This window comes from Cinclus cinclus, chromosome 15 (assembly GCF_963662255.1).
Source record: "Cinclus cinclus chromosome 15, bCinCin1.1, whole genome shotgun sequence".
In the NCBI taxonomy this organism is placed as follows: domain Eukaryota; kingdom Metazoa; phylum Chordata; class Aves; order Passeriformes; family Cinclidae; genus Cinclus; species Cinclus cinclus.
In genome coordinates this window covers 10,230,254-10,249,639 of record NC_085060.1, presented here as the reverse complement: position 1 = coordinate 10,249,639, position 19,386 = coordinate 10,230,254, and the positions used below count along the sequence as shown (strand labels likewise).

The following is a 19,386-nucleotide window of genomic DNA, read 5'->3' as shown; positions in this document are numbered from 1 at the left end:
TTCAGAAAAAAAGGAAAACCAAATGTTTATCATCTAACTGCAGTTCCCAAGCAAGTCCTTTAATCAGAAAAAGAATTGAATATGCACTGTTTTCAGTACTTCTTTCTGCCATCACTTAAATCAGACAAAAATCCAAAGTATGGTGCAGCCTGCCAGCAAATAAGCTAAAGAAAGGTGGGACAACTGAAGCACTTAAAATTTCAGCTAAGCAGTACTTCAGAAGAGTTAGAAAGAATGAGCATTTGTGCTCAGGGGTGTGGGGTTCACCCTCCCTCCAGGCTCCAGCTTGCTAACATAGACTTCTTGTTCTCCAAACTTCCATGCAAGAAAATCTCATGCTATAAAAGTACAAAAGCCTTAGGAAAAAGAAGAAAAACGCTTTCTTGTAGCCTAGAGGTCGACAGCTGTCTCTATTGCAAAACTATAGTCTCAGCAACCCTTCAGTGTGTTATTTTATAACCATTGTCCTGAAAACCACTATGAGTCAAAGCCTATTCAAGCGAGGGAAAGTGACATAACCACTGGTTACCAGTAGCAATGCAGTGACAATCTCTATCAGAGATACGCCACCAGTATTTACATAGTTACATTGCAGACACTTAAAGAGATAAGTCATGGTATAAAGGGAGGGTTTCTAGCAGCACATGAATTCGAAGTAGGGAAGGGGAATAGATTTATCATAGGAAATGCAATCAGCATTTGTGCTCTGCAAGGAATTTCCACAGTTCCTATTCTCAATGTATGAAAGCATCTGCAGAGCTGGCTGGCAGTCTGAGCGCTCTGGACTGAAAGGAGTCTCAAAAAGGCACTGGGAAATGCATTTCTGGGAATTCTCTTCTACCAGCAGGACATGGCTGAAACATTCTGAGGGAAAAGAGCAGCTGTGCTTGTGAACTACTCCCTGTGGTGGGAGCTGTGTGCTTAGGAGAGTTCAGAACACAGACCATTATACCAAGCCTGCAATTAGTTAAGACCTTATGACAGATGGCTCATGAGCCACAACTCTGTGACTTTTTAGGGGAGAAACCAGCTGGTTCTGCCTCTCCTAGCTCCTGGTATGTGTGGTGTGGTGTTTGGTAAATGTTAGTACTTGGTGGGGTGTGTGTGACAGGTACAGAGTGAGCCGTACAGTCACTAACAGCAAAATACTTTAAAGCCAATATACTAATTTACTGATCACTGAAAGTCAAACAACTACTAAATATTTGATTCTGACATAAGGCCTGGCTCTGCAAAGAGTCTTCTAGCAAAAACAGCTGTGTGAATTGATCATACATAATCTAGATATGCTGGGGTGTTTTTATATAACACATCCTGAAAGCATAGAGTTTTCATACATTCATACATATATTCATGGATTTGGAGCAGCAGTAGGTCATGAGGTGTACTTGATTAGAAGGCAAAACAAAAAAAAGAAAAAGGCAAAAATCACCCTCCTGCCTACCTGCATTGTTCATGAGATCAAGAACAGATTTATCCTCTACTTAAACAGAAAAAGTTAAAGTGAGGAGGTGACTCACTCTGCAAAAGCACATCTCCCTTATATGATTTTTCTGCAAAGGGAGGTTTAATTTCTTCCTTTTAATGACAATGAGCACAATACTGATCTTCTCCCAGCAGTTAATGGCTGGCATAACAGGCAGCATGAGAGCATGACTACATTCTTCAGCCTTGTTCTGAATCTATAAACTGCATCAGGCTTTGAGTCCACAAAAGCCACCAATAAAACTGCATCTTTCCCCTCTCAAACAAAACTAATCCAAGTGTGAAATTCCAAACCACAAGTCACGCTGACAGAGCTCCTTCTCCTAGTGGAAGAAGGGATGTGAAAAGTCACATCACAAATACAGCCACAGATAGCTTTTTATTTCCATGTGCTCTGCACGTGCTGTAATAGTCCACAGCAAGAACAGATTTGGACTGATGGCCCATGCAGTTGAGGCAATTTCCAAGAACACCAAGCAGGAGGCCTGGCCATTATGTCAGGAAGCTGCTCTAACTTCTGCATAGGGAACAAGATGTGAAGACGTGTGTTCTTCTGTGTTATTTTGCCACTGAACCTCTGAATGACTTTTGGCAACTATCTTTACCTCTTCTTTTGCATTCTGCCTACAGTGACTACTCCTTCATCTACTGAGCTTCCTTGCTGTCGTACACATGATTTACATTGAGAAACTATCAAGTCCAAGTTTTCTACTTGAAATCTGTTTAAAATTAATTAATCTTTAAGAAATAAAATAAAATGTTCTGTCCTCTACAAAGGAAACTAAAGAAAAAGTGTAATGGAAAAGTTTATGTTCATATGCCATGGTTAGAAAATCACTACAATTAAGACACAAATACATGATCCAGTTTAAATAAATGCAAGGCACCAAGGCACTATCATGGGGTTGTTTCTCAAGGAAAAATACCAACAGAGCCTGCAAAAGGTTCTTGTTACCTACTGGTCCATGAACTGTATAATAAGAAAAAACCCCAGTGCCCTTCCCACACAAACCCCTGCCTGCCTAATTGATGACCTGACTAGTGATCAGCTTGACAAGACCTCAGGACCAACAAAGCAAGCATCCCACTCAGGCTGTATCGCTCACAGCATGATACTGAAAGGGGGATTCACAATTTGCCTTTGAAGCGTAACCAAACCTAGAGTGACTTGGTTAAAAGAAATTCTGTTCAGCCATATCCAGATTCTTCAAAGGTTACTTTTGTTCTGCATTGGAATGAAAGGGCTACGGCCAGTGAAATAAAAATTCCAGGGTATTTTAGTTGTGAAGGAAGAAGATATTTCAGCATTGAACAAATATTGAACAAGTAATTCACTATGAATTCTGAAAAAAACCTGACAATATTTGGAAGACTCCTATTTTAGCAAAACTGAGGAACTATCTGCTATGCACTCCCACTAGCCTTTTTGGTGACAACTTCTGCTCTACTAATGTCTCAGGAGGAAAGGCCGAATTAATTCTTAAGTACAGAGGAATGAATGCCCTTGTGTTTACAAGCACCCATCAGTATACATGGTAACCCTCCAACTACAGCAAACTGCTGCTTAATGTGTGGCAAGACAAATTCAAGATTGAGTGGTCCAGAGAACATGACAAACCCAATCAAGAACTCTTTCCATTTTTGGAGAACATGAACAATTGTTGTTATAGAGACACCAAATGAATATATTCTGTCTAGAAGGTGTAAGTGGATTCCTCTACTCTGACCAGTAAGAAATGACTTTGCAAATGCCTTGAGCAACAGGTCATTTTCCCTCCATGCAGCAGAATTTTTTGTTTGAAAGGACTTCACTTAGGCTCAGCTGAGATGCATTTTCAGTTTGAAAGAAACAGTAAACCCAAACAGTCAGAAGGGAAATGTTGTATCAAGGAACACAGCCCGTGGTAATTTAGAAGGAAGATGAACAAGCTTCATAGAAGAATTAATGCAGCCTACAGTCCACTTGGAAGTTAAAACACTAAGATGCCATATGGATCAAAGCTGGAAGTTATTGATGAGTCCACTACAAAGCAAATGGAACAGGAAGCTTTTGAATGATTTGAAATCCTGTCTGATGGTTTATTTGAAACTACAGCACACATTATTGCACAGGTTTTAAAAGCTTTCTGTACCACAGCTATTCAGCTATCTTTAGACTGGTATGGACAGCTGTCAAAGAAGTCTCCTCTAGAAGTATGACAAATAAGTCTTACTATGCTTGTTGTGATTTTTGAAAGCCAAAAGGCAAGTCATCCTTTCCTACACAAACATTTGTGGGAGTGTAAAAGGCCTCCTTAACCCACAATTTTAATTACAGAAGTTTTCTGCAGGGAGTGAGGAAGATAAAGGCAAGTTCTACAACCATAAAACATGAAAGAGACAAATATGGGTGGTATTACTGTGACAGAAACCCTGCAATTAGCTAGAATAAGCCAATGCTTAACAGTAGCAGTGGCATGTGCTTTCTAAAGTACATCTGAATTCTGACAAACCGAGTTCTAGAGCCACAGCATGCTGTCTTTGGGCAATTGCTCACAGCCTCTCTGTCTTTGCTGCTGGGGAAAATTTATTCAAGCAAGGAGTGAGGAATTAATCCATTTTTGGCAAAGCTGTTAGAGATGTACATGTGGTCCCAAAGCATTTAAATGAGATTTGAAACATGTTTCACATTCAAGGAGTCCTTCCAAGGTAAACTCATGGGCCAAAGGAGTAACTTAGAATAAACTACTCCAGTACAAAGGGAGCGACCTACAGATGACCATCCAGTCCAACTGCCTGAGCAACTCAGGAAACTGCAGCCTGTGCTTAACTGCTTTCCCAGCCTGGGGGCTTGGATATCCTCATACCTGTGACTTCCATCGCAGAGGCTGTAGGCAGCCCCTTCCTCCTGGGGCCTGGCCTACACGATTGATGAGCTGTAGTGGGTTACAAGATCATTGCCTCTTGCTGCTCATCACCACTGCAGGGCCACAGGTTTCTGCCTCGTCATGTCAGCTGGTTTCATGGAATCAAACACATAGGCAACACATAAAACAAGAGGCAGGCATTTCCAGTTACAAAAATACAAGATTACTGCTATTTAGCCCATTCCAATCAACCAAATAAAGAAATAGGTTTCACCTTTCCACTGCTGTAATTCCATGGAATTAGTCCTGGAAACCCAGATGATACTTCTTTCTTAATTCATAGATTTCCAGTTTTCTTCCAAATTAGCCTTTAAATATCCATAGTTAAACCTTAGTCACTTACTAAGAAATGAGGCAATAATTTTATGCAAAACTCAAGATCACATTTGTCATACTAGAAGCCAGGAGTGGGTTTGTTATTTTATTTTTTATTTGAAATATTGCAGAGCTTTCTTATGATACATACACATTGATAGGGCTTCCAGTAGCATACTTAAAAAAAACAGAGTTATGAATCATAATCAGAAATGACTCTTACATCTATTAAGACAGTTATTTAAAAAAAAAAGTTTTGATGAATCACGCAAAAATGTTCACAAACAGCATTATACTTTTCAATAGATAAATGTTTTGTTTTTCCTAAGTCTCACAAAAAGAGCTTGTGCATTTAACACTTGTATTGAAAAAAAATATTTACAGCAGACATCATAAATGCCACACTGAAGTTCATAGAGGCAAAGTGGTGATGGTCCCGTCTTGCATTCACAAAACATGCTAAGGGTTGCAGATCTCTTCCATAAACTCTCAATTCAATAGCATTCAGTCTTGAATCTTCAGTATGCTCCTCTTCTCCAAATCATTCATTTCCTTCAATATAAGGGCAACATTGTATCTCAGTTCTTGAAACTTTGCAACTGGCACCTGAAACAGAATACTCAAGTTAGAAAACACACAAGACATCTCAGGAACCTTGTCTGGGGCATGCCTATGGATATGGAACATTCTGCAGTTTAAAGCCAATATATCTTACAATAATTATTTTTGTAGACTTAAGACAAAGGATTTAAAGTTAATAAAATTGAGTTAATTCATCTAAATCCACGTGGAAAAGGAGAGTGGGAAAAAACAGAAATAACACCTACATGGTACATTTTCTGTACTGCCTGATGAGAGAAAGGAAATAGTCAAGGATGTAAACTGAGAGGTGCTTGGGTGATATAAAAGTCATGGACTGGAGGGAAAGATATGTGGGAGGTCGTGGAGACTACAGAATTCTCAAGCACCAAATTCAAGATATTCTGCTTCTCCAAACTTGCAAGAGAGAGGAATTGAGACTCAAGGCAAGAGACTTGGAAGCAACCTCAAGAGCAAATGGCACTGGGCACTACATATGGAAGACAAAAGATTTAGGGTTAAATATACAAAGCATTTTCAACTGTGCAGAAGACTCATGGCCTCTCCTTTATGATTTCAAGCCCGAGAAGCCCAGTGGATGGAAATCTTATTTATGAAGACAGAGACCCCCAGCAGAGTGCAGGCACAGACTGGTGACATCAGTGCAGTGCACAAACACATACTCACATCAGTGCCCAGTGCAGTCTGGCTGGTCCTACACAGTCTGCACAGCACTGCCTAATTTACTGTTGGACTGCACTGAAGACAGCAGTTCTTTTGGCAGGGACCCTTGTCATCCTTCTGACCACTGTAGCACACATACCAATTATATGAGAGGAACACTATTCAACACCTGCATTTTCCACATACATTAGAAATGCATAAAAAGGCACCATGTCCTTTTCACTTTTGACATATATACAGCAAGACTCAAAATGCTGCAATTCCACTGCTTTAAGAAAAAAACCAACTTCAGTTGGAAGCCACACTGGGATTAAAATAGCAAATAGAGACCAAAGAGTGTAACTTCTCCCTGTGATATACACATTTTAAAACTATTCACAACAGAATTATTTCCTGGACTTATCATCTGACATACACCCTGTTAGTTAGCAGGATGTTCTGAACATATTGAAATAAAGGAAAACTGAAGATATAAGGACTGTATTTACTTGCATATGGTACCTTGAACCAAAACACAACTTTATCCCATAGAGCTACTAACTGTGGGAAGACCACCCATCAGATATAGAAATCCTGTTTGCAGTCACATCCTTCAGGTCCAAGCAGCAGCAACAGCAAAGAGTAGCACACTATGTCTTATCAGGTATCTGTACTCCTTCGTATGCTGGACAAACACATTTCCACTGCAGAATAACAAAGAGTCTTCCACAGACTCACAACAACAGAAGAACCCCAAAAAAACAAAACCAAAGAAAATCCAAAATCAAACCAAAAAAGTCAGCAGCAACAATGGCACCAAGACCAACACTCGACATTATATGCCAGGAAATACAGTGGGAATAGAGTATAAACTAGATTTTTTTTCTCACAAATGAATCTTACCATGTTGTAAAGGGTTAACCTGAAGTCCATGGCATCATTTAAGTTCCATGGAAGCCCTCAAATACAGTGTATGGGATGCTCTGAGCTGGACTGTCCAGCGGGATAAATTTGATCTCCTGTGAAGTGACACTCTCAACAGTTTGCAATGTAGCATAGAACTTATGCCTTCCTCAACAGATGCTTTCTTCCAAAACAATTTAACAGTAGAATCAGTCCACCTCTTTCAACCCCAGGGCTTTGGTGCTTCATCCAGACTACTACTAATGAGAGAACTGAAGCCAAAATCTGTACAGAGTTCAAATGTAACAATGCCTGCTGTACACTGAATTCCTGTACGCACCACCATGTTATTTATAGAACAGAGAGCATTCCTTTTCAAAGGTTAAAATTATGGAAGAGTTTATGCCATCTTCTGGCAAGCCTTTAGGTACAGTGTCATAAATACTGCCACTGACTAATCCTGTAACAAGCAAAGAGGTTTTTAGTTTTTTTTACTTTCTAGCAGCCAGAACAGTTCCGAAGAAAAAGAATAAAACTACCTCTGCCACAGAAAAGAATGTTACCATTCTCTGCCAAATGCAGAAGGTTTAGAAGTGTATCATACATTATATAAACTACCCCAGTAATTTCCCTGCCCTCAAGAGCCACAATCAGGGCTGAAGGTTACAGTTCATAACAACCCCATAACTTTTAATCAAACCAGATATTATGTAATAGTGCTTTCCAGTAATTAATATTCTTCTAATAAACTGCAGTTCAGCAGAAGATGTGTAGGAACAAGGTATGAAATTATTTTGATTGGTATTTCATTAAATATTTTATGTGACCACACCAAACATGAAGGATTCCAAAGCAAACCAAACAATGGTTTACAAAAGCTTTAGTGTTTTAAGTAATAACTCAACTTTCTTAATAAAACCAGAACCGGTTTCCTTACTATTTATTATGGTAATCAGACTTACTTCAAAGCGATGAGCTGTCCCATCTGAAAGCTTCATCATCATCAGAATGGATGGCTGGAGTGCACGGGCCAGTGAACTGAAATTATTTACATCATTAGTATTACAGCAGTAGAGATCAGCAGTGTGGTGAGTTCAGCATTGCATATTAACAATTTTAGATGTTCATGTAGGCATTACACAGAACATGAGTAATTTCAGTTGCAGAGTCTGGCTGGAAACCCATGAACACAACAATTCTGTCCAATTTACCTCGGTATTTAGACCTAACATTTTATTAACAGTTTAGCAACTGCAAGTTTAGGAGCATTTTCATTTTTACATAATTGTTTCAGTGGAACTATGATAGGGATAAGAGGTTACCAAGTACTGCCAATAATAATGCACAGTTTTCTTATGCAATTTACCATGTTGCATTAATAATTTCATCCCTTCATACGTTCAACTGCCACCTCATTTGGGGAATCAACCTCTTCCAGGCTTCATCCTAAATTTGTGTGTTATTTTACTTGATGACCCGAAGAAGGGAAATGAGTCATTCTTGCGCAGATTCCATCAACTGACATTGCCAAAGCCTGCTCAGGTAGACACAGGCACTACAGCCCAAATCTGCCATACCTCCCTGCAGAGGCTGTTGCTGGATGATAACAATAAATCCCAGGGGGAAGATTAACTGTAAACAAAACTAAAAGGAAGGAAAACAAAAACTGGTAATGTATTGCTCCTATGTTGTTTGGAAAACAAATCACAGGATTTGCTTTCAGCTTGCAAGCTTTGTGCCTGAGGATGTTTATCTGGACATTTTGCTCTGTCATCAGTATAGATTCTTTTCTACAGAGTGATACCTGTGTGGCGCTTGCAGCACTGCTCAGCAGAAAGTCACCTGAACTAGTAGCTTGTGACCATTCCAATTTTCTCTTAGGACCCTTTTTTCTGGATTGCAGGAAGACAATCCCTGATCAGCCATGGACCTCTCTGGCAGCACAGAGAGAGACAGCATTCTCTCCCAGATGCAGGTATTCAGACACACAACATGAAGTCGCTCATGCTAACAATGTACACTACTAACAAAGACTGGATCATCTAATTTCTATCAGATTGGTCTGTCTTGCTTAGAATCAAACAGCACAGACAACAGGTTTGTTTCTTTCTGGCTCTAGCCAAAGATCCATCCCCCACATGCCTCTGTTGTGGCAGATGGTAAGAAGCTGTTCACTGCAAGCACAGGCAGGATGATCTCAAAGGCTTTCTGTTGTGAAAGAAACTAGGAGGTAGTTCAGTGACCAGTTACATAATTTTGGCAGTGTAAAGGTGCTGTCCTGAAACCTCTCCTTGTAGAAACAGAGTGCATGAGATGGAAAATCATTTAACAAGTGCAACAAATGAAGGTCTGCTTGAGAAGTTGAATAGATGAATACCCTCCTCTATTCCAGTAAAACTAAGAGCCTGCCTAGTTGCTTGAGGCTCAATCTAATTTAAGCCATCATCACCAGGATCTGTGAATTTGTATCAGTTCAATTAAGTTTTAAAATAAGACTCAAACTTTGAGTGAAATGCTACCAGCAGTAAAGCGTATATACACTGACTTTTACACTGTTCAGAAAATCCCACTTTACTGCTTAACGGTACCTGCCAAACCCTAATAGCAAGGCACATTTTGACCCCATTAAAATGTTTAAGCAGCACAAGAAATCAGCTTAATCTTGGGTAATTCCAGGGATGTGCATGATTTTCTTTTATACCTTGTGGATATAGCTACATCCACTCTCCACTTGAAGTCCTGGATACTTGGTAGCCGACTTCTTTGTATCAGAGCTGTGCCTTCGGAAGTGGGACGCCTGAAGAGTGAAACAGAAATAAGAGACTGAAATGTAAATTCATAAAAGAATAAACAATCTAAAGAGAAAATAGGATACTTCAGTATAAACCTGTACAGAATTTGTTTCTCTCCTACATCTGTCCTCACTTAAAGAGGTCTGAACAAGTGAATTTTTTTTTTTTTATTTAAGACAGCTATGCTCAGATTATCCCCTTTTTCTATGCTTAACTATGGTCCATGTTGAAAAAAGAGACCAAGTGACTATGTAATGCTAGTAAATTGACCTCACTATAAAGTTTAGCAAGGATTATTGTGGTGGCTGGCATACCTATTATTTCAATTATATGCAACTGTGAGGCATAGAAAGGGACATGCAAATATATCTTTACCTTCATGCAAATCCAACAAGAACAAGCAAGCAGAGACAAGACAGATGACTTAGGCAAAAGAGTTGCATAAGGTCACTGTTCTTCTTCAGCAAAAACCATCTAGTATTGGCAAGTAGCAATGTTTTAGAACATAATAATATTAGTGTATTGAGTGTATTTTGAAGCATACTTAAAAAACGCCACAGTGGTTCTTGTTGATCCAATATAATTTACAAACTTCAAGTTCCTTACATAATGTTCACTGGCAACCCCAGCACAGCCTTCAAGATTTTTGCGTAGCCTAACACATAAGAAGCCAAGCATTTAATTTGTTACTCATATTGCAGGAAGAGCCTGGTTGATCAAGCCCTAGTTTATTTCTGTGTGGAAATACAGTTAACAGCAATTAAACTTCAGATGGTTGACAATTTAAAAAAATTTAACAGCATCCTAAGTTCTGGATAACTAAATGACAAATCTGACACAAATACAAAATAACCATTCATTTTTAGATATATACACAGAAATAATTTCAGAATGAGGTCACTGAGCTGTTCCATTCAGGAGCTAGACTTCTGGACTTTGTGTTACTTACATTTTGTTTTTTCCCCTCTAAGCATCCCATGTCCCTGGTATTTATTTACGGTACATTTCAAGGCTACTCCAGTACTTCCACTAAGGGCAGGATAAGAAACATTACATCCTTTATCCATGGTGCTAGACATAATCTCATTACAGACTTTGCATCAGAAAGGAATCCTCTCTGAACAAATCAAGCACAGTAGGAATGGCAGTCTAACATCACTACTCAGATTCTTGTATGCAAGTTAGCTGGGCCCTTAAAAACTGCCCAGAAAGATTAATGATCTGATAAGGTACACGGGACTCACAGGCTGAGATCCCCCAAGTGTCCTGCACTTTGCAAAGGTGATATACAAAAGAATTTCTCTCTTTGGTGAGGGGGGATTGGGTGGTGTCAGAAGTGACACACATTCCTAATAGCATGGTAAAGGAATGAGCAAAAAAATGTAGATCAGCTGGTTCTTACTCATTGTCAACTTCTGGATAGGAAGTAGGTCACCACAGCTGGGTGCAGACATAAGGAGCTGGAGTCTAGAACAGTCATTAGCAGGATTAAACAATAAGAACAGGCCTTTCCCTCAGAGGAGAGCTGCTGCCAGAATATTGCTTAACTTGGAGACTCCCTAAAAATAGCCACACTGCTACCATTTCCTTAAAACATGTTAACTCCCATCAATGGAAGTCAGTCCATTCAGTGCAGCACCAGCACTCTGGGGGAAGAAAGGAGTTTTAAAAACAGAAAGATACTCTATTTAGCAGCAGAAGGAAAGTCAGAAATGGTGACCTCCCAAACAGAGGGAAAGCTTCTGAATATTGTTGAGAGATGGCATTTCTGTGGTCAAATACGAAGCTGTATTTCTGGTCAGGACTGCAATTCTGTGCCATTTTCCCAGGAAGAGTCACAGCTTCTGTAGCCTAGCTTAAGCTTCTGTCAGGACCTTCCCAGCTTGGACAAGACTGCAAGAGGAACTACAAGAATCCTACAAAGATAACAGAATGTGTATAGTGGCCAACATGCATACAGAAATTACACAGGCTGCTAATCAAACACCATTCCATTGATTTCTGAGAAGAAGAGCAAAATGGAGCAGAAAAGACTCAATGAATCTTACATCCACAATTTTGTAAACACTCTGTGCCAGCAGCTGCAATACACTTCAGGACATTGTGTGGAAGGCAGAAGTCAGAACAAGTAAAAGTCCACAGATCAGGTAATGACCATCCTAGAGACTATACAAGCTGTGGTGGAAAGGACAATACATCTGGGGACAAGAACATCACCTGCTAAAGGATGCAACTTGAAAACGAAAGATTAGAGAATTTGGAGCAGCAGGTGATTTACCAGTACCAAAACTAAGGACAAGTTCTGGATGTTTCCCTATGCACATAAGAAGACATGCCTAGGAGGCCACTGAACTGGAAGGCTGAACAAACCTGTACATGTGAAATGCTGACAAATGGCACACAGAATGATAGAAACTCCTGGCAAAAACTAAAGCTACACCATTAGGGAAAAAAACCACAAAAAAACCAGTGCATTTATTATAAGTGTTCAGAGAGGGAGAAATTAGTGTCACACTTCCCCTTAAAAAACAGTTTTAATTTCATTTCGTTGATGGTGTCAATGTGGAAAGTTTTTCTTTCAGTCTACATAGCTTGGTGGAACTGTGGGGACACAAATACAAATGTCAACTACTTCAGAGCTGTTTAGTGAAAAGAACTCCAAAAATAAGATAAAATGCCAGGAAAAGTATTAAAAATGGATTTTTCTGGGTTATCTAGCTCATACTGAATTACTGAATTTTTGATCACATGCTAATGCATCTCTTACCATCAGAAACATAGATATTTACAACTCAATACGCATATGTATGATTCAGTGTTACATTTAAGACTGTAGAAACAGATCTGTCTAAAAATCAAACCTGAGGTGTTCTTCTCTGGTCTCAAAACACAGAGCAAGATTATACTGGATAATCACAGCTTTCAAAATGAGAAAAAGCTAAATTTTCCTCCATCGTGATTTCACAGTAGAAAACAGACAATCATGAATGCTTTAAATTATATCTAAATTTATCTTCCTTCCCTACTGCAAACAATATTTCCACTTTGCAACCATGAATTTTACATTCTTAGCACCTATAATTCAAACAGAAGAGCAAAGAAAATATGAGAAGACTGAATTTATTTTTACACCAAAAACCTTTAGCTGTAAGACAAGATCTTAATCAAAGAAATGAAAAATATTTTTATCTTTAGAAGCAGCACTCAGACCCTTGAGGGTAACTGAAAAACCACAACTATGATTATTGGGATTCCATGCAGAGAATCTGGAGTAGCATTGGGTTAGTGATGTCACATGCTGAGTGACCTCAAGTTTCAAGAAGAAAAACTGGAATCACAGAGTATCCTGAGTTGGAAGGGGCCCACAATGATAATCAGAGTCCAACTCCTGGCCCTGCAAGGCACAGGTCTGCATATTCCAAATGTTCAAGATCTTGAATTTCTAGATGTAGAATAGGCTGAATATGGTTGAGCAGAGAAACTTCCAGAAAAAGGGAATCCCAAGAATGGACAAGAGAGACCAGCTGTTCAAAAAAACTCTTGATTTAAAACTACTTCTACAGTTACTGAGGAATGTTGCTTAAGAAGTGAATTATAGCAGGCAGAGCACTTGATATCTCATATATGTTGTCATCAAGTCATTCAGTGTGAATTCCCAAATGAACTGTACATTAAGAGTTGAGAAATGCTATCTGAGAAAGCTGGCATGAACCAGAGACCAGAGCATGTAAGAGGGCTTATGTAGCCTGCCTCTTTTGCTATAATTTGCAGTGATACTTATGGCAAAAATGAGTAATTCTGCACTGCATTTTCCATCTGAGGGTATTGATCCACCTCAAAGTCTATAGAAAATTATAAAAACTGATGAACACAGAAAAACTGAAAATTGGCAAGAAAGCTACTTAATGCATGCATTGCTATGCATGATTGATATCATACTGTGATGAACCAAAATAATGGGACAAGTTTTGTTCTCGTTAATTTGAAAAATATTGCTGTTCCTTCAGTACACCAAGGATTTGTGTCAGCAGAGCTCTGTGCAGTCCTGCTGTCTGCACAATGCAGACACTAACCTGTTACCAAAGACTACACTGGAGAAGTCCACAATGAAATCTTCTGGTATTCTGAAAGAGAAGAGCAAGACAAAGCAGTTAGGATTTTTCGTAACCACTGTTATATGACCTTATCTGAACAAACCCTAACTCTATAACAGAACACAAAAAAATGTGTCACCATTTTCCATCTTCCATTGTTTAAAATTGCCAGCTCTTATGTAAGCACTTCAGTATTGATTCAGACAGGGCTCTCAAAAGGACAACCTATGTTTATATATCAAAAAAACTAAAACTAAAAAACTAAAAAAACTGTACTGCATCTTCCCATCCTATCCTGTATGGCAACACTGTATTTCAAAAGAACTCTGTATTTGCTTAACTTCTTTCAGTAAAGTCAAGAAAAAAATTACTGATGGCTCTGACAAGAAGGCAGGCCAGCAATGCATACTTTCAAAAATCCCAAACTTAACATGTTTCATATCACTTCTACCTCAAGAGTAATGAAGACAGAAGGAATTGCCCCCTCAAAATTCAAACAGAGGCCCCTGTAGCCAAGAAAAAGGAGCATACATAGGGACTGGTTGAAGAGACTAATACACTCCATCCACTCTACACCTCACCACTCCTTCACCATTCCTCCGACACTGCTGTGTGCCTTACAAACAAGCTACTGTTGATTTTCAGTTCAGTAGATCAGGCTGTGAGTTGCAAAGACCACAGAGCAAACACTATCCATTCAGCTGCCTTTACCACAGGGACAGTAACCTCCTACAGAGAAGCAGGTTGGACAAGTGGAAGAAGTCCCTACTGCTGGTGCCACAGTTAAATCCAGCACTCACCATGAATCAGTGCTCAGAGACATTATTCACCAGTGGCTTGAGACACACAGCAGTGTATCAAAGAAAAAATCAAAGCAAACAAGGAAGTTGTTTGTCCTGAAGAGCTCACAGTGTCTGATGACCAGGGAAAAAACAATTCATCAGCTCACACAGTGGGAAGATGAAACAGCAGTCACTACAGCTCAAATTCATAAAGGAAAAAATGGGGCTAAACCACATTTTAAAACAGTGCTTGGATAAAAAGAAATTCATTTTAAGAAGCACTAGAACAGTGCTTTTTTGGCTGCAAGAGTCTGTCTTTCAGAAGAGACAAGACTATTTCTGCAAACATTACCTATACTTCAATGCAAGTGTATAATTTAGCCCATCCTGACACTGGATATCCTGACTATGTAGTGAATAGCTGGAGACAGGGGGCTGTAATATGATTATGAAGATACCTACCACAATGCTTGCTTGACCCAAGAGTGGTACTAAAACAGAAGCATTAATACTACTTTTGAGTTTGCATTATTACTGCTGAGCAGTCAATGATTTTGCTGAAAATTCTGTTCCTGGCTCAAGCAGCACACATGAGGCCAGTCACACATGAGACAGATAAAATAGAACACAGCACAGCTCAGCCTGAACTGCAGATGGCAATCACTTGTCAGTGGAACATTCTGAGGAAGGGACTCAAAGGGCAAGAAATGTGTAAAAATGTTTCCATGCCATGTTATTTGCCCAAGTCCTAATGTTACTAAACAACCTGTGAGGGGAGGAAAAAAAAGTACCCACAATTTAGTGTGAATTTTTTATAGGGACAACCTATAAATATTACTAGCATATGATATCTAGCTTTTAGGATATTATCCCTTCAGAGATATTCATCGAAGACTGATACAGATTTTGGCAAAGGCTGTAACAAAGGTCATGATTTCTTGGGTAATGGGCAGGAGAAATCATAGCTGAACATGGTGGTAGAGTTTCATGAGCTCTGTATAACTGACCTTTCAAAGAAGGAAAGAAGTAGGGCAGTTCTTTACTTCTGAAATGCTACCACTGTCTTACCAAACACTTAAAAAAAATATTGCAGGGCAAGGTGAGGATGGCAGAGAGAAGGTCACTCATATTTGCATAACCTACATTACAGACTAAATCAGACCATTCTCCTCAGCAGGTGAAACAAAACTGCTCATGCTCAATGATAAATCAAGTCTTACACAACACCTGTTTTTTTCCTCTGGCTTTACATCACGTTTGGCAACATAAACAGTATGAGGCATTTACAGGTAATTTTTATACCAACTTTTTTGTGTAAAAAAGTTAATGTGGGGAGGCAGTTACATAAAAGCCATGAAAAAGCAAAAATTAAAAGAACATGTAAACAGGCATACCTGAGCTCCTTCAGGTCTTCTTTAAAAACCTAGAAAGACAAGGAAGATGAAATTTTATACGATATAGCCTTAAATGATCATTTCTTACCTACTGAAACAATAGTGGTTACTTATTTGGTATCTGTCCCCAAAATTTTTAGACTTGAATGCCAGAAGTTTTGAAATTACTGGTAATATACTAAAAAGAATTTTCAAAAGTGTTCAATCAAGTTGTGATTTAAAGACCTGGGAAGCCTTTATTTTTCAAAACAACATCTCTGCCACTTCTTCTATGCAGCTATTCAATTTTCTTTTAGAGTAACTATGTGCCCTTAATCTCAAACACATTTTGCAGTAACTTGTTTAAAATATGACAAGAAAAAGGAAATTGCAAAAGATAAGGTCCGAATATTAAAAGCATATTTCCACTACATTTCCTGCAATATGGAAGCTTTCCCAGTATGCCTGAGTAAATATGAAGCTGTATCTTTAACAACAGGTACTGGAAACCCAGAAGTGGCTCACTCACATAAAAATGAGATAAGAAAATTGTAAGGTAAAGGAACATGAAGAATGAAGAAAATAGCCATGAAGAAAGGATAGGGGTTGGGAACATGGCAGGTGTGTACATATTCACACCAAATGTCCACAGCATAAGTTGAAATTGCTTTTTCTTCCAAATTCCACTATATTGTCCTGGCCATAAGACCTTCCTCTGTGGTAGGAATATGAACAAAGGAGGCAAACAAATATGAGATATTATAAGCATGGACAAAAATGAGTGGTAGGTGTGAACACCCAGTTAGAGGGAGTGTTGATGCCTATGAAATAACATTTTGCTATAATTTCTTTGGCAGTTTTAATTTATGAGAGAAAACAAACATGCACAATAAACAAGATGCTGAAGCAGAAATAGATACAGGAATCTTCTTCTTAAAGCTTATTTTTTTTTTCAAAAAGCTCACTCTAAATCTACCCAACAAGTGAAATAGTAAGTTCCAGATTTTTAACATTTTCTTCCAACAACCTTAACTGTGAGAATCATTTTTATGCGCAGCTTCCATCCAGGCAAATGAGATTTAGATGGTGACTTGTGTCTGACGCAGCTTTTACCTTATCAGGGCTCCAAGTACTCCCAGAACTTACTTCTTGTTTGAAAGTTGATAAGGGGAGTCTCAGTGCTTCTCGGAGGAGGGTGTACATGCCAGAAATGAGGAAAGCAAGTTGCTCTTCTGAGAGATTAGCACTTTCTGCAATCAGCCTGACAGATTCCTTACAGTCTTTTCCTTCCAATGCATTAACAGTGACTGTGAATAAGAAAGCAGAGCAAGACCCTTTATTTACTCAACTGTGTAGCTCTAGATTTTGATGGTCAAAGGTGCATTCAGAAAACTTTCATCACAGGAAGAAACCTCAAAGACAAAAAGGAAATTAATCATTGAGAGAGGCTAGCAGAGCCTGCAATAACACTGCAGGGCTGGATAACCGTCAGATAGTGTTACATGCAGTTTTTACATCCTGAACTGACCAGGCATATGAACCTGCATCTCATTTTTTACATTAGTCTTTGTTTAGCAATAGAGTAACAGCAACAGCCTCGAAAAACAAACTTGGTGCAAGTGCAAGAGCAATGTAGATATATGGTGTTGAAATCCATCACATCTTCAAAGATTACAAAACCTTCAGAGGGAAAACTGCAGTCCTACAAACTGTGAGTCACAGGCCAATAAGAGCAGACAGTGATGGGAGATTTGTGCCAGCTCTGCATAACTGGAGGGAGGCTGTGCCCACCCACTCCAGGGGGATCTGCTCTGGGGTCACTGCCCTGGCTCCAGGTAGGTTGAAGGACAGACTGAAGTACCTGCTATGGTAGGAAGCATTTATTGCACACCCGAAAGCAAGTGACAATTTACACCAAAATGAAACCCAGACAGTCAGGCTTCCTGGCACTGATAAGACTTTTATATCCATGTCCCTGCAATAGACAGCAGATATGGTTCAACATGTGTATTTACTTCTGTCCCAAATGCCTCTGCCTATACACAGTTTTCTTATTTCAAGTATTAATTACAAGGCACCCCTAAATACATTGCTCATTTCTGCAACTGTGCAGCAACACTTTTAGACACAAGCTAGCTACCAGACGTTTTGAGTCCTTCAAATCAAAACAAAAATCCCTGATAAGATGTTAGCTAAGAGAACATGCCAGGGTCACACTATGCTGGGTGGCAGCTACCCTCCAGGAAGCTGTGCTTTTGCTCCACTAATCAACTATTCCATTATTCCATGATTGTTTTGCATACCCTAATTTATTCAACTCTGTAACTCTTGATTTTGATGTCAAAAGTGCCTTGAGAAAATTCTCACCACAGGGAGAAGCCTCACAGACAAAAATGAAATCAATCACTGTCAATATTACAGTCTCAACCTGAATAGGACACCTGCACCTTGGGGTTGCTGTCTCCTACATGTTCTGTAGATGCCCATGGGGTCTCTGACTGCCACACAACCTGACAGTGCCTGGGCTGCTGGCTCTGGGACACACGGATGAGAGAGGAATGACTTTAACAGCACTCAGCTGACTTTGAGAGGCATCCACAGCTGCAGAACTCTGTTCCTCATTATCACAAATTTCACAGAACTGTAGAGTACAATGAATCAAGTCGGTCATTTTATTTAAAGCTCAGCTGTAGCTTCCTTTCAGGAAAAGCAATGGGAAGTGCCCCAAGAAGCTACAGCCCTCCAGCTGTCACAGAACGTTCTGAGCTGTAATGGGTCCACAAGGATCATCGAGTCCAACTCAGCCCTGCACAGGATATTCCAAGAATCCCACCGTGTGCCTGAGAGAACTGTCCCAACGCTCCTTGAACTCTGTCAGGCTGGTCCTGCAACCGCTTTCCTGGGCAGCCTATTCCAGTGCCCAACACCTTCTCGAGAAAGAATCTTTTGCTGAAACCTAACCTGAAGTGCCCTGACACAGCATTATGCTGTTCCCTCGTGTCCTGTCACTGGTCACCAGAGAGGGCATCAGCGTCTGTCTGTCCGCAGCCTCTGGTGAGGAAGTTGTAGCCAGCTTTGAGGTCTCCCTTCAGTCCCCTCCAGGCCGAACAACAAGTGACCTCAGCCCGTATGGCTTCCCCTCCTACAGCCTTTCACCATATTCTTCCGTCTCCTTTGGAAGCTCTCTAACAGCTGTCCGTGCCGTCCCGTGAGGATCCACGGCTTCCCGAGGAAACGCTCCAGCGCACAGGCACCGGCCGGGAACCACCCTCCTCTCTGTGCGGGTCCAGCGCGGCCCTTCCGCGGGCACGGGAAGGTAGGGGGCCCTACCTTTGAGGAGCCGCCGGAAGGTCTCCTTGCCCACGTCCTGCACGGCTCGGGCCATAGCCTCCACCTCGGCCGGCACCCGCGGGCCCAGGAACCCGCGGCCGCCGCCGCCCTCGCCGAGCCCCTGCGCCGCCCCGGCCGCCATGGCCGCTCCGCCCGCCCTCCCC

At 40.2% G+C, this 19,386-nt stretch overlaps 1 protein-coding gene across 1 annotated transcript; it reads right to left on the bottom strand.

Moving 5' to 3' along the window:
- Positions 1-4,810: 4,810 nt before the first annotated feature.
- Positions 4,811-19,364, bottom strand: COMMD5 (COMM domain containing 5). The gene is made up of 7 exons (XM_062502945.1): positions 19,223-19,364; positions 17,039-17,199; positions 15,914-15,942; positions 13,717-13,767; positions 9,553-9,648; positions 7,814-7,889; positions 4,811-5,312 (listed from the first exon to the last, which is right to left on the bottom strand). Exons 1-7 carry the CDS (start codon positions 19,362-19,364, stop codon positions 5,211-5,213), a joined length of 657 nt encoding a protein of 218 aa, XP_062358929.1. The 3' UTR covers positions 4,811-5,210.
- Positions 19,365-19,386: the final 22 nt, after the last annotated feature.